The sequence below is a fragment of the Anolis carolinensis genome, chromosome 4 (assembly GCF_035594765.1).
Source record: "Anolis carolinensis isolate JA03-04 chromosome 4, rAnoCar3.1.pri, whole genome shotgun sequence".
Classification (NCBI taxonomy): domain Eukaryota; kingdom Metazoa; phylum Chordata; class Lepidosauria; order Squamata; family Dactyloidae; genus Anolis; species Anolis carolinensis.
In genome coordinates this window covers 122,716,748-122,731,440 of record NC_085844.1, presented here as the reverse complement: position 1 = coordinate 122,731,440, position 14,693 = coordinate 122,716,748, and the positions used below count along the sequence as shown (strand labels likewise).

Below are 14,693 nucleotides of genomic sequence, written 5' to 3'. Positions count from 1 at the left end.
GTATTTACGAATTTAGCACCAAAATATCATGATGTATTGAAAACATTGACTACAAAAATGCATTGGATAATCCAGAACGTTGGATAAGCGAGTGTTGGATAAGTGAGACTCTATTGTAATGTCAATACAGAAATTGCTATTTTTTTCTGAGAGAACACCTCTCTAGGAATTTCTAGGTTTCCCAGCAGAAATTATATTTCATTATTGTAAACTTTAAACCAAAACAAAAGGGCAGGTAAGTCCCAGATGGTTCTCAAAATATTGGCAAGGTCTCATTTCTTATTCAGATTCATGGCTGATTTTTTTTTTAAAGCACTCCGTCTAAGTCTAACCCCTATTTAAGAAACAGCAGAATTCCTATGTCTAAGCACATAGAGAAGGCAGAGAATATATGGACAGTGTTAAATAAGAAAGGCTAATGTAAAGAAGGAAAAACACAAATGCTTTTTATACGTCATAAGGACACTCGTGCCATATTTCAGAACTGATAAAGAAGATTAGTATTTCTGTACATATAGAAGTAATCACCTACTATTTTGAGGGAAAAGGTGAAAGACTGATGGGAAAGGGAGGATTAGAAATACAGTAGAGTCTTGCTTATCCAACATAAACAGGCCGGCAGAACGTTGGATAAACAAAAATGTTGGATAGTAAGGAGGCATTAAGGAAAAGCCTATTAAACATCAAATTATGTTATGATTTTACAAACTGAATACTAAAACATCATGTTTTACAACAAAAAGCAGTTCAATACACGGTAACGTTATGTAGTAATTACTGTATTTACAAATTTAGTACCAAACATCGCAACGTATCGAAAACAACTGCATTGGATAATACAGAACGTTGGATAAGCGGAGGTTGGATAAGCGAGACTCTACTGTAAATGTTTGATCCACTGAGTATTAACCAATTCTTATCTTGTAAGACTGAGTAAAAGGTCAGATGACTATATATAAACGGTTCAAAGGAGCACTTGACACAGTGCCATGATGTTAACTGCAGAGCTGGGAGAATAAAAGCCAGCTGATATCATAATTAAATATTATAAAACTCCCCAGTGATTTCTGCATACTTCAGTAGCAATGCAATTTCTTACATTAGAGATTAGGACCTGGCCTAATCTATAAATACATACCATAAATGCCCTCCACACATTCAAAGGGGTTTTTTGGGGAGGAGGGGGATGTTACAAGAGGAAGATATGGCCTTCCAAGTTCTTCTGAGAGTCAGATGTATCCCCCTAGGCTCCTACATTTGCCTACCCTAGTTGGAGAGGGAATGAGACATGTCTGCCATCCTACCAGAGCTTGGAAAAATTCCCTTCTTTGACCACAGCTCCCAAAATCCTCCACCTATATTCAGAGAATTCTGGAAGTTACAGTCTGAAAAAAAGAAACTTTCCCAAACTCTCTCTCTCACTTCCAGCAACTGGGTTTTATGTACATATACAAAAGGAAGATGCTGTGCTTACAGCTATACAGATATAAACCTATTTGTGCATCTCCAGCCTAAACAAGTATAGGACGTTCAGAAATGATCTTTACAATTTCAGTTCTACATCCTCCTAAACCATGCCAAGAAACCCCTGTGATAAGGTTGCCATAAGCTTGAAATACTTTGACAGCAAACAACAATATGAAATTGAAATTGGAAAGATAATTTCTGGGTAAAAGTAAAGGGTTCAACTCACTTTTGGGTTCTGCCCCACGTTCTTATAGCACTTTTAACTTCCTCCATGTTTACAAGTCTCACTTAGTGCACTTTGCTCAGCCCATCCTTATGTTTTATTGCTGCGTTTTAACTTTGTCTTATTAATGGTTTGTTTTTAATTGTATGTTTTAATTTTCATTCGTGTGTTTTCGGTATTTGATATTTTATGTATGTATACTTGTTTTGCATTTGTAAGCCGCCCTGAGTCCCTGCAGGGAGATAGAGGCGGGGTACAAGAATAAAATTATTATTATTATTATTATTATTATTATTATTATTATTATTATTATTATTATTATTTTCCCCTGACATGAAATCCAGTCGTGTCCGACTCTGGGGGTTGGTGATCATCTCCATATCCAAGTCAAAGAGCCAGCGTTATCTGTAGACATCTCCAAGGTCATGTGGCCGGCATGACTACATAGATTGCAGTTACCTTCCCGCCGGAACAGTACCTATTGATCTACTCACATTTGCATGTTTTCGAACTGCTGGGTTGACAGAAGCTGGGGATAACAGCAGGCGCTCACTCTGCTCCCCAGATTCGAATCTGTGACCTTTTGGTCTGCAAGTTCAGCCGCTCAGTGCTTTAACATGCTGCACCACTGGGGATTCAGTGTGTAATTTCTGGGTACCTTATATTAACATTTCACCTAGCCCAATGCTAACAGATGAATTTGTCAAGACTGAGAGTACAGTGAACATCAGTCGTATTTTCTTTGTGTACAATTAAAACACAGGGGATTTTCAGATGAGGCTCACAGATATATAGTGGAAAGTGACAAAGCTGCTTCTAAAAAGAAATTTGTTACTTAACCAGTAGCTGGGGTTCATGTTTCCACAGCACAATCCTGCTTTTCCTGAACCCAGCAGGTCAGGCCTGGTGTTTGCAAGCCCCTAGCATTTCGTGGGGAAAGGGAGAGAAAGGTCCATTTCCTGGGTGTGCTGCAGGCTTTGTCCCCTTTGACTTATTATGTCATGTTGACTTGATAAAACGGTTGCCTTACGGCACATTTTTCTCTGACTCACCCTTATTATGGACTTTAGAAATGACAGGAAACAAGCTGGCTAGGTGGGTCAGGTGGAAGTGTTATATGAATAAAAGCAATTTCACTATTTTGAAATAGCTGAAACGTATTGTAAATGGGATAGGGGGAGGAGAAAAAGTTAGATGCTGGTGACATTCTATAAGAAGCCAATTATTTGGTTTCTGTTACCTGCATCATGTAGGGCCCTTCCACACAGCTATATCACCAGAATATCAAGGCACATAATCCACAATATCTGCTTTGAACTGAGTTATCTGAGTCCACATTGTCATATAGTAAAGGTAAAGGTTTTCCTCTGACATTAAGTCTAATCATGTCCGACTCTGGGGTTTAGTGCTAATCTCAATTTCTAAGCCAAAGAGCTGGCATTGTCTATAGACACCTCCAAGGTCATGTGGCCGACATGACTACATAGAACGCCGTTACCTTCTTGCCGGAGTGGTACCTATTAATCTACTCACATTTGCATGTTTTCGAGCTGCTAGGTTGGTAGAAGCTGGGGCTAAAAGCAGGAGTTCACCCCGCTCCCAGATTCGAACCATCAAGCTTTCGGTCAGCAGGTTCAGCAGCTTAGCAGTTTAACCAATTTCAACATTAACACTTGCCTCAGGTAGACAGGAGTTCTTTCTCCCAATCTGAATATTCCACAGATATTCCACTTGCCTAGTTTCCAACAGACCTCACAACCACTGAGGATGCCTACCATAGATGTAGGCGACACGTCAGGAGAGAATGCTTCTAGAACATGGCCATACAGCCCAAAAAACTCACAACAACCCAGTGACTCCGGCCATGAAAGCCTCTGACAACACAGATACTTTTTTTATCTTGAACATAGAGTATTTCTTCTCTAAGGGCCCTTCTACACAACCATATAACAAGGCAGATAAAACACAATATCTGCTTTGAACTGAGTTATCTGAGTCCACACTGCCATATATCCCAGTTCAAAGCAGAAAATGTGGGATTTTATTCAGCAGTGTGGAAGGGTCCTAAAGTAAAGAGAGCCAGGAGGACTTATAAGGTGCTAGATTGTGACCGAAACACCGGGAAGTGGGTTTAAATCTTTTACATAATGAAACTTGAGTTTATTTACAGAATCAATGCACTTAATCACTTGATCTGTCTCTTTGTCAAAGGAGGAATTTTGTTTCTGTTATCTGAGATTACTTGACAGCAAACCTTCTCGTTTACAGTATCTGGTAGCTCGCATTGCTTCACCATTGAACCTCAGTTGGTATGACTGTGCTCTGTAGCCAAGCAACATTTCACTGCTCTCTTTGAAAAATCTTATGTCCCACCAAGAGTTGTTGACACACCGATCTAGCTATCATCAGTTCAAATATACTTAAACATTCCTTCATGGAAGGTGAACTGTGTTACATTTCACTGCCTAACTAAACATTTCCTAAACCGAACGAGATGCTGAAGAAACACTTGTTAATCCTAATGCTAGAAATATGAATAAGGAAGATGTGACGAATCAGGGTCCTCCCTGGATACTCCCACTTCAGGTTGGGTTCCCTTCCATGACTGAAGCCTTTTGAAAGGATACATTATTGAAGAGATTACTTGCCTACGTAAAGAACCTCAATTGTGCAACTGTGTGGAGGTAACTTTTTCACCGTGTGTGAGAAGGAAGTTATATCTAATATTTGCCAGCAGGTTAAAGGTGAAGCAAATCTGGCAGCAACCTATTGATTTGCTGCATCTATATATATAAAAGAGTGATGGAATCCTGGCACCGAGCAAAACAACAAAACTAAACACCCCCCAACCTCGAAATTTCACAACACAATCCATCATCCACGCCTCGAGGTTGAAACCACAAAATATCATGTCACAAACCTCCACAGGGCCTAAAAAACCCCAAAAACCGGAGCTATTCAGTGCAATTACAATGGTCCACAACAACGCGTGGCAGGGCACAGCTAGTATTATGTAAAACGATGATGTTGGCATTTTTCTAAGGGTCTCTTAAAGAACACATGTGCACCTTGAGTGTGGAGGGGCACAGAGTTAAACAAACTACCCACTCCCACAGCTTGCATATGTATGTCATCTTCACCTTCCTAAACTGAGAAGAAAGATCTACTGTATTACCTTGGGGACCATTCTAAGTCCATAGTGTATGCCATATATATATACGCGTTCACATTAAAGGTTACATGGAAGACACTGCTGGAGTGTCCAAATAGCAGTGTAAGCTCTCATAGTAAGAAGGTGTTGCTACATTGAGAAAACTCTTATCAGTTGCAGAAGCAATTAAAATATTGTGCATCTGAGAAAGCTTCCAGGTGCCTTTTTTTCTACAGCAGGAGTCTACAATCCCTGGTCCTCTGCCATTCCTTATGTGTCTCTCAAACCCAGAAAAACCCTGTAGATCACTTTTTCAGGGTTTTTTTTTTATCGTGTCAGAAGCAACTTGAGAACATACTGCAAGCCGCTTCTGGTGTGAGAGCATTGGCCATCTACAGAGACGTTGCCCAGAGGATGCCAGGATGTGTTCCCAATCCTGCTGGGAGGCTTCTCTCATGTTCCTGCAAGCTAGAGCTGACAAATAGGAGCTCACCCTGTCTCATGGATTCGAACCAGTAACCTTCAAGTCAGCAACGCAACCTTCAGGTCAGCAGTCCATGCAGCACAAAGGTTTAACACATTGTGACACTGCGGCTCCTATATTTTTTCATGTGGGCTACCAGGAAAAGGGGCGATAAAATTTTGTTCCTGGCTTCCAAGATTGCTGGAGAATTTGAGAGGCGAAATCTGCTTGTGTAGTGACCCTACTGTCAAGCCTAGTGTTTTTCTACTGTTAGTAGTATGTAGGTGTCCCCTAGTTCTCCTGCCGATATCACATTTGGCCTGTTGGTCCAAAGCATTTGTGTATCCCTAATCCATATGACTCTGTGAATATTGTTTTAATGTTGTTATCTGCGTCTTTTTTGATATTTAGGAATTTAGTCATGTATCAAAACAAATACTACACTGAAAACACTTTTTTCTTTGATTCTTTTAAGAACTACTCTACTCATACCCCCCCCCCCCTTCTCCTTCCTCTTTAAAAATAAACCACTTCTTCTTTCACTATCAGAGAGGGATTACTTCTCTCTGGCCCCTTCCACATAGACATATAAAATCCATATTGAACTGGATTATTTGGCAGTGTGGATTTATATAACCCAGGGCCGTTCCACAGAGCCATATAATCCAGAATATCAAGGCAGATAATCTACAATATCTGTTTTGTACTGGGTTGTCTGAGTCCACACTGCCATATAGCTCAGTTCAAAATAGATATTTTGGGATTTTATACAGCTGTGTGGAAGGGGCCCCCATTCAAAGCAGATACAGTAGAGTCTCACTTATCCAACATAAACGGGCCGGCAGAATGTTGGATAAGCGAATATGTTGGATAATAAGGAGGGATTAAGGAAAAGCCTATTAAACATCAAATTAGGTTATGATTTTACAAATGAAGCACCAAAACATCATGTTAGACAACAAATTTGGCAGAAAAAGTAGTTCAATATGCAGTAATGCTATTTAGTAATTACTGTATTTATGAATTTAGCACCAAAATATCACGATATATTGAAAACATTGACTACAAAAATGCGTTGGATAATCCAGGACGTTGGATAAGCGAGTGTTGGATAAGTGAGACTCTACTGTATTGTGGATTATCTGCCTTGATATTCTGGGTTATATGGTTGTGAGGAAGGGCTCTCTGTTTAACAGAGAAGGAAAAGAAAATCTGAACTGTGTACAATTTCCCCAAGTAATAGTCACAACGATCCTCACAAGTTATTAAATCCCCTTGGGGAGATAGGGCAGAATACAAATAAAGTTTTTATTATTATTATTATTATTATTACTATAAATTTTATGTTGAATGTCAATGTTTTTGTAAATAAGTATCATAGTAATTAGGTTGTTTCTACATTTGGGTAATACCAACACACATCTGAAGACTTTGGCATCACAATTGTGGAAATAATGAAACAGATGCTATTTGTTGGCCTAATGTTGTTCCCCTGAAAAATAAATTAAGATGCTCCCATTTCCACAGATAACTTGTGTTTTGCAGTGCTCAAAATTATGAGATATTGTTCAATGTGTTGTCAAAGACTTTCATGGGTGGAATCACAGGGTTGTTGTATGTTTTCTGGGCTGTATGGTGATGTTCCAGAAGTAATACACACACAACAACCCTATGAGATATTCTTTAATCTGTACATGGATGTACAGTGAAAGAGGGACAAAGTGGTCAACATTTTGAGTTGCCCCAAATGAGTATTTAGGCACTTCCACACAGCCATATAACCCAGAATATCAAGGCAGATAATCCACAATATCTGCTTTGAACTGGGTTATCTGAATCCACACTGCCATACGATCCAGTTCAATATGGATCTTATACAGCTATGGGGAAGGGGCCATAATCTCAACATTACAAATATCCAGTATTTTGAAAAGTAAGATTTTAGCCATTGGAGAAGCTGAGATATGAGGCAAAATGTTCAGTCAATTTCTGCCTATTTTTTATTTTTAAAAAATATATACTTATTTCCTGGATGAGGCAGTTTATTTTAAAGGTACTTCCTTTCTCATGCATAGTGTTGCTTCAACAAACGAACCAACAGAAACCCAAAACATGATGACTAGTATAATTGGGTAGCTACAAAGAAAGAATATGTCTAACTCAGATTTTATAAGCAAGTTAGTAAATATTTAAAACACTGTCTTGATAAGGTGGTCAGGCAAGGGACATCATTACTGTATCCTCTCGAATGCAAGGGAAAAGACTAGCGACAAACTGTTGTCATATTTGACATGTTATTATAGTTCATGGCTATGCCATAAATAACATTTCTTGCTCATCTAAGTGGAAAATTTCCTAATGAGATGAGAATGCATGAATGGGAAGCAAATCTTTCTCAGTGTGTGTGTATGTGGTCTGGGATGGCTTCGGAATGTGTCTGATGGTCTACACCAGTGGTTCTCAACCTGTGGCTCCCAAGCTGTTTTGGCTTACAATTCCCAGAAATCCCAGCCAGTTTACCAGCTGTTAGGATTTCTGGGAGTTGAAGGCCAAACATCTGGGGACCCACAGGTTGCGAACCACTGGTCTACACAGAAAAGCTAAATGGTGGAAGGCTTAGGTACAAGCTGCCAAGAGTGAGGAGCAAGACTAACAGCATTGACTATGAAATTGAGCTGTAGATGGGAAGAAGAATATGCATTCTGCAGAAAAAACTTAATTGTAGTGAAAGATGAAATATTATTGAGATATAGTATAACTATGATGAAGAGCGCAATGTTAACCATGGTGAAGGGTGCAATATTCCAAACAGAATGAGGACTCAATAAATGCAGAAAATCCTCATGAAGCCCAGAAACATACTTAAGAAAAATGGAAGTTAAGACTTTTGAAATTCCATAGAGAAAGGCCTGCATAAGCGTATAGGTAAAGGTTTTCCCTTGACATTAAGTCTAGTCGTGTCCGACTCTGGGGGTTGGTGCTCATCTCCATTTCTAAGCCAAAGAGCCAGCGTTGTCCGTAGACACCTCCAAGGTCATGTGGCCAGTATGATTGCATAGAGTGGTGTTACCTTCCCGTCGGAGCAGTACCTGTTGATCTACTCACATTTGCATGTTTTTGGACTGCTAGGTTGGCAGAAGCTGGGGCTAACAGCGGGAGCTCACCCCACTCCCTGGATTCGAACCACCAACCTTTTGGTCAGCAAGTTCAGCAGCTCAGCAGTTTAACCCACTGCGCCACCGGGGCTGCTTCATAATGGTATACCCTGAGTAAATAACAATATTTGTGACTATATGTGAATGAGTCTTCCCTATCAACCTGATACTTCTTGTCTACATGGAGTATCTGTGTACCCTTTCCTTTTATCATAATTACAAGTTCTTCTGAAGGCTAGATGCTAATCTGCTTTAATGTCACCGTGGAGCTTAGTCTTTTATACTAGCTAAATATGCCACAACCAGTGCTCTCACTACAAAAATCTCCTAAGCTAAGGTTTTCGTTATCATTGAGGTTTAAAGTGGCTGACAGAGACACTGAGTTACTTGGAAGATATTCTATAGTTGATTCAGTCACCTTGGACGCATCATAAAAAGACAGAACTCATTAGAATAGGAAAGAAAAATGAGAGGCAGTAGGAAAAGAGAACACTTTACAAGTGGATAGACACAACCACAGTACATTACTGGTGAACTGAGCATATTATATGTAGATTAACTACCAGTAGGATTCAGGTTCTGATCATCCTAAGCAGGTAGGTATCCAGCCTAATTTTTAAGACATATAGAGGAGACCACGTCAACTCTCTAGGCAAATGGTTCTATTACGGAACTACTCTTCCTAGAACACATGTGTTAACTCAAGGCCCACGAGTTGAATCCAGCCCCCAAGTCATTTTATGTGGCCCTTCAGATACTGGACTTGAAGACCTTTATTCCTCATCATTAGACATAGGAGCCCCCAGTGGCGCAATGGGTTAAACCCTTGTGCTGGCAGGACTGCTGACCAAAAGGTCGGCAGTTTGAATCCGGGGAGCAGGGTGAGCTGCCATCTGTCAGCTCTAGCTTCCTATGTGGGGACATGCGAGAAGCCTCCCACAGGATGAAAAAACATCCAGGCATCCGCTGGGCAACATCCTTGCAGACAGCCCATTCTCTCACACCAGAAGTGATTTGCAGTTTCTCAAGTTGCTCCTGACACGAAAAAATAATTAAATCAATAGACACCATGACTAGGAGTTGTGTTACAGTAACATCTGGAAGGCTAGCTTGTTCTGCTTTGTCAGGAGAGTGAGTATTTTTATTACAGTAGAGTCTCACTTATCCAACACTCGCTTATCCAACATTCTGGATTATCCAACACATTTTTGTAGTCAATGTTTGCAATATATCATGATATTTTGGTGCTAAATTCATAAATACAGTAATTACTACATAGCCTTACTGCGTATTGAACTACGTTTTCTGCCAAATTTGTTGTCTAACATGTTTTGGTGCTTCATTTGTAAAATCATAACCTAATTTGATGTTTAATAGGCTTTTCCTTAATGCCTCCTTATTATCCAACATATTCGCTTATCCAACATTCTGCCGGCCCGCTTATGTTGGATAAGTGAAACTCTACTGTATTTAGATACAGGGCTTGTGGATATGATGCCTAACCTTAAAAAGTTCTTTAACTTTTTCCCAACCTCAAAGCCACAAGTGTGGTTGGTTCCTATTATCTCCAGTCTGCATGGCAGATACTCAGAAGTGATGGGAGTTGTTGTTCAATAAAATCTGGGTAAAAACTAAAGAGCACTGACCACTATGTCAAAAGAAAATTACAATTAGCCCTCTTTATCCATAGATTCGCCATCCATGAATTCAACGGCCATTTGATGGCAATCATAAAGCTGGTGTGGCTGTCTATGAAAATGGGTTTGATAACCCTGGGCCTAGAAGTTCCTTCAAATATTCAACAAGTTAAACATGAGCCAACAATGTCAGGCGGCAGCTAAAAAAGCCAACGGAATTTTGGCCTGCATCAATAGGAGTCTAGTTTCTAGATCTAGAGAAGTCATGCTATCCCTCTATTCTGCCTTGGTCAGACCACATCTGGAATACTGTGTCCAGTTTTGGGCACCGCAATTGAAGGGAGATGTTGACAAGCTGGAATGTGTCCTGAGCAAGGCGACTAAAAGGATCAAGGGTCTGGAGAACAAGCCCTATGAGGAGTGGCTTCAAGAGCTGGGCATGTTTAGCCTGCAGAAGAGAAGGCTTAGAGGAGACATAATAGCCATGTATAAATATGTGAGGGGAAATCATAGGGAGGAGGGAGCAAGCTTGTTTTCTGCTGCCCTGGAGACTAGGATGCGGAACAACAGCTTCAAACTTCAGGAAAGAAGATTCCACCTGAACATTAGGAAGAACTTCCTAACTATGAGAGCTGTTCAGCAATGGAACTCTCTGCCCTGGAGTGTGGTGGAGTCTCCTTCTTTGGAGGTTTTTAAACAGAGGCTGGATGGCCATCTGTTAGGGGTGCTTTGAATGTGATGCTTCTTGGTAGAATGGGGTTGGACTGAATGGCCCACGAGGTCTCTTCCAATATGATTCTAGGCCGATATTCAAAGAGATAGTCCTGTTAGCCTGGCTTAACACAAAAAGATACAAAAAAATCCATAGTACTTTTAAGACTAAATGAAAAAAAGGGTTTTTTTTTAGTATTTTCACAGATTGTTCTGACAAAGTGGACAGGAGTCCACAAAATCTTGTGATGTATTCCCCCCCACCTCCAGTTAGTCTCAAAGGTGCTGTAGTATGTCTTTATACTTGTTAGAACTAGTACCGTGTTCCCTCACTACTTTGTGGTTCACTTTTCGCGGATTCACTATTTCGCAATTTTTCAATAAACTCTAAAAGAGTATTATAAATCATTAAAAAATACAATTTACAGCCTAAGGAAGGGAGGGATGAGAAGCCAAAGGGAGAAAAAAGAAGCCCAAGTGGCGATGGTAGGAGAAGGAGGTGATTTATCAGCACACAATAAAGACTTAAAATAGTGTATAACTACTAAAATAATGTATAAATATTAAAATAAATATAGTGTCCCTAATTTGCAGATTTTCACTTATGGAACCTAACCCCAGCGATAAGTGAGGGAACACTGCAATCCTAGATCTCAAGCAGGCCAGGATAAAAACACGTACAGGCAGTCCCCAAGTTACAAACAAAATACATTTAAAATAGATTCAACAGAACTCTACCATTCTCCTCCACCTTCCTCTCTGTGATAATCCTTGAGCTGTTTACAGAGTGACCTCACGTCACTCCCTCAGTCTTCTCTCCATCGTGCTGAACATGCCTGCCTCCTTCAACCTTTGCGCCTAGGTTGTGTGGTCCATAAAAAAATAAAGTTAAAAATTTTCCCCTGACATTAAGTCTAGTCGTGTCCGACTCTGTGGGTTGGTGCTCATTTCTATTTCTAAGCCAAAGAGCAGGAGTTGTCCATAGACACCTCCAAGGCCATGTGGCTGGCATGACGGCATGGAGTGCCAGAGCGGTACCTATTGATCTACTTGCATTTGTATGTTTTCAAACCACTATATTGGCAAAAGCTGTGGTCCATACCTGTGGTGAAATTGAGTCCATAAAAAAGTAAAGGTAAAGGTTTTCCTCTGACATTAAGTGTAGTCGTGTCCGACTCTGGGGGTTGGTGCTCATTTCTATTTCTAAGCCGAAGACCAGTGTTGTCTGTAGACACCTCCAAGGACATGTGGCCGGCATGACTACATGAAGTGCTGGAATGGTACCTATTGATCTACTCGCATTTCTATGTTTTCGAACCACTAGGTTGGCAGAAGCTGTGGTCCATACTGTGGTGAAATTGAGTCTATAAAAAAGTAAAGGTAAAGGTTTTCCCCTGACAATAAGTCTAGTCGTGTCCGACTCTGGGGGTTGATGCTCATTTCTATTTCTCAGCCAAAGACCGGCGTTGTCTGTAGACACCTCCAAGGCCATGTGGTCGGCATGACTGCGTGGAGTGCCGGAACGGTACCTATTGATCTACTCGCATTTGTATGTTTTCGAACCACTATGGTGGCAGAAGCTGTGGTCCATACCTGTGGTGAAATTGAGTCCATAAAAAAGTAAAGGTAAAGGTTTTCCCCTGACATTAAGCCTAGTCGTGTCCGACTCTGGGGGTTGGTGCTCATTTCTATTTCTAAGCCGAAGACCGGCGTTGTCTGTAGACACCTCCAAGGCCATGTGGAGTGCTGGAGCAGTAGCTATTGATTTAGTCGCATTTGTATGTTTTCGAACCACTAGGTTGGCAGAAGCTGTGGTCCATACCTGTGGTGAAATCTAGTTGTGGAAACAACCTACCTGGAATCCTGTTGAGGGTCACCCAGAAATGTTCGTCGGGGCTGTATGTATCCTTGGACCAGTTCAGCAAATCTCTGGCCCGCTTGTCTCTGAAGAGAAACTCCACAAAGGGCCGGGTCAGGGCGATGTACGCCGAGCCAAAGTGGAGGGTGAGGTTGTGGGGCGCCCGCGACTTGAGAATGGAAGTGCGCTTCATGTAGGAAGCATCCTTGCCCATGTGCTGCCGGTAGACATATTTAATCCGCAAGGTGTAGCGGGCGGGCATGGGCACCCCGGGGGTGATGTTCTTACCCCGGAAAGCCTTCAGGTGCTGGACGATTTCCCGGTTGGTCTTGAGCGGGAAGTCTTGGCCACACATGTTGAGGACGTACCGCCAGCGGACCTGGGAGGTCAAGAGGTCCTTCATGCAGTTGATGTCAGCCTGGAGCCTAGAGATGCCGGCGTAGACGACGGGTTCGGCTTTGGAGACCAGGAAGGCGTTGGGGAAGCAGCCCACCAGCTCCTCCACCTGCTGCTGGTAGGAAGCAGGAGCCTTCTGGTCCACGTGGATGCAGTAGACGTTGTGGGGCGCGTAGAGGGCGCGGAAGACCCGCTCGAAGGTGGCGAAGTCCTTGTGGAGGGTGACCACGTAGGCCAGGGGGAAGGCGGCCTCCTCGGTGGACAGGGGCTGCGTCAGGTAGTGGCTCCCGGCCAGGTAGTCCTCGCAGGAGGAAAAAACGCCCCCACGTCGTGCCCAAGCGCGACCCCCAAGTGAAGGCTTTGCCTCCACTGAGAAGAGAGGCGCACTGGGCACGCAAGGCGCCCGCCTCCCCGAGATCCAAAGGCGGCTTGGGCTCCGGCTGGGGCGGCGCGGGACCCCCGTCCAGCAACAGCAGCAGCGCCCCGAAGCCCAGCAGTAGGAAGGCGGCGGCGGCGGCGAAGAGGCACCGGCGCCTAAAGGGAGACAGCGCCGGCATCGGAGCAGTTTGGAAGCCGGGCAGCAGAGGCTGCTTCTTCCCCGCTGGGCGCCGTCGGAAGGCCTCCGGGGATGCATTCAGCCAGCAGCCGCCTCCCCGCTCGCTCCCTCGGAAGCCCCGTTGCCAAGCTCGCCCGCTCCCAACACTCCCTGCCTCGAGTCCAGAGGCGCGTCCTCGCCTATCAGGGAAGAGCACTATTTTGCATATCGCTTCCCATTGGTTCGCGACGGCGACGTTCTCTCTCTCTCCCCCCCCCCCCCCCCCCCCCATCTCCGTTTGTTCCATTGTCCTTTTCCGACGGGAAATAAAAGCGGGTTTCTCCGCTGTGGAATCAATGTAGACTCCACTTGACTCACTGCTTTGGAATCACGGGAGTTGTAGTTTCGCGAAGCACCAGCACTTCGGGAGAGAAAAAGGTAAAGACCTTGTAAAACCGCTACTCCCATAAGAAGAGACTTGAGAACATACTGCAAGTCGCTTCTGGTGTGAGAGACTTGGCTGTCTACAGAGACGATGCCCAGGGGACGCCCGGATGTGTTACCATCCTGCTGGGAGGCTTCTCTCATGTACCACTCCCATGATTCTATAGCATTCAGCCATGAAGAGGTTTGTTTTTCGGTCAAACCCTTTCCTTTTAGTCCTATGCATAGGCTTTCGTTTATACATAGGTAAGCAACTGGATCTTTGGCCATCTTACCAACAATATAGATCCAGTTTCTAATCATTTGTTTCCTGAGTTCAACCTAACTTTAAAGTGTCATAAAATTTTATAAATGGATATTGTTCATGAGACACTCTTTTACAGGGCCAAAGCCAGAAAAGAAATCGAGAGGGGGGGGGGGGGGGTTTGAAACTTTTTTTTAGCGAATCATGAAGAGTAGTTCCATAACACAAAATAATTTAGATATCAGGCTCCATTGAGAAATTTCAGTGGACACTCAAGACAGATAAGCTTCAATGGACACTCAAGGGGATTTGGTTAATCAGTTAAAATTCACAGGTAAACCAGATTTTTTATATTAAAAACCTGAAAAATTTCGGGGGGGGGTTAAAACCAAGAAAAGGGGGTTTAAGA

At 42.6% G+C, this 14,693-nt stretch overlaps 1 protein-coding gene across 1 annotated transcript in view; it reads right to left on the bottom strand.

Annotated features, from left to right (window-relative positions):
* Positions 1 to 13,822, bottom strand: part of LOC100558415 (N-acetyllactosaminide beta-1,6-N-acetylglucosaminyl-transferase) — a 32,035-nt gene extending 18,213 nt beyond the window's left edge. Inside the window, 2 exon segments of the mRNA XM_003223578.3 lie at positions 12,663 to 13,377; positions 13,379 to 13,822. Of these exon segments, the coding sequence (XP_003223626.2) occupies positions 12,663 to 13,377; positions 13,379 to 13,618 (955 nt within the window). The 5' untranslated portion in view covers positions 13,619 to 13,822.
* Between the last annotated feature and the right edge of the window lie 871 nt (positions 13,823 to 14,693).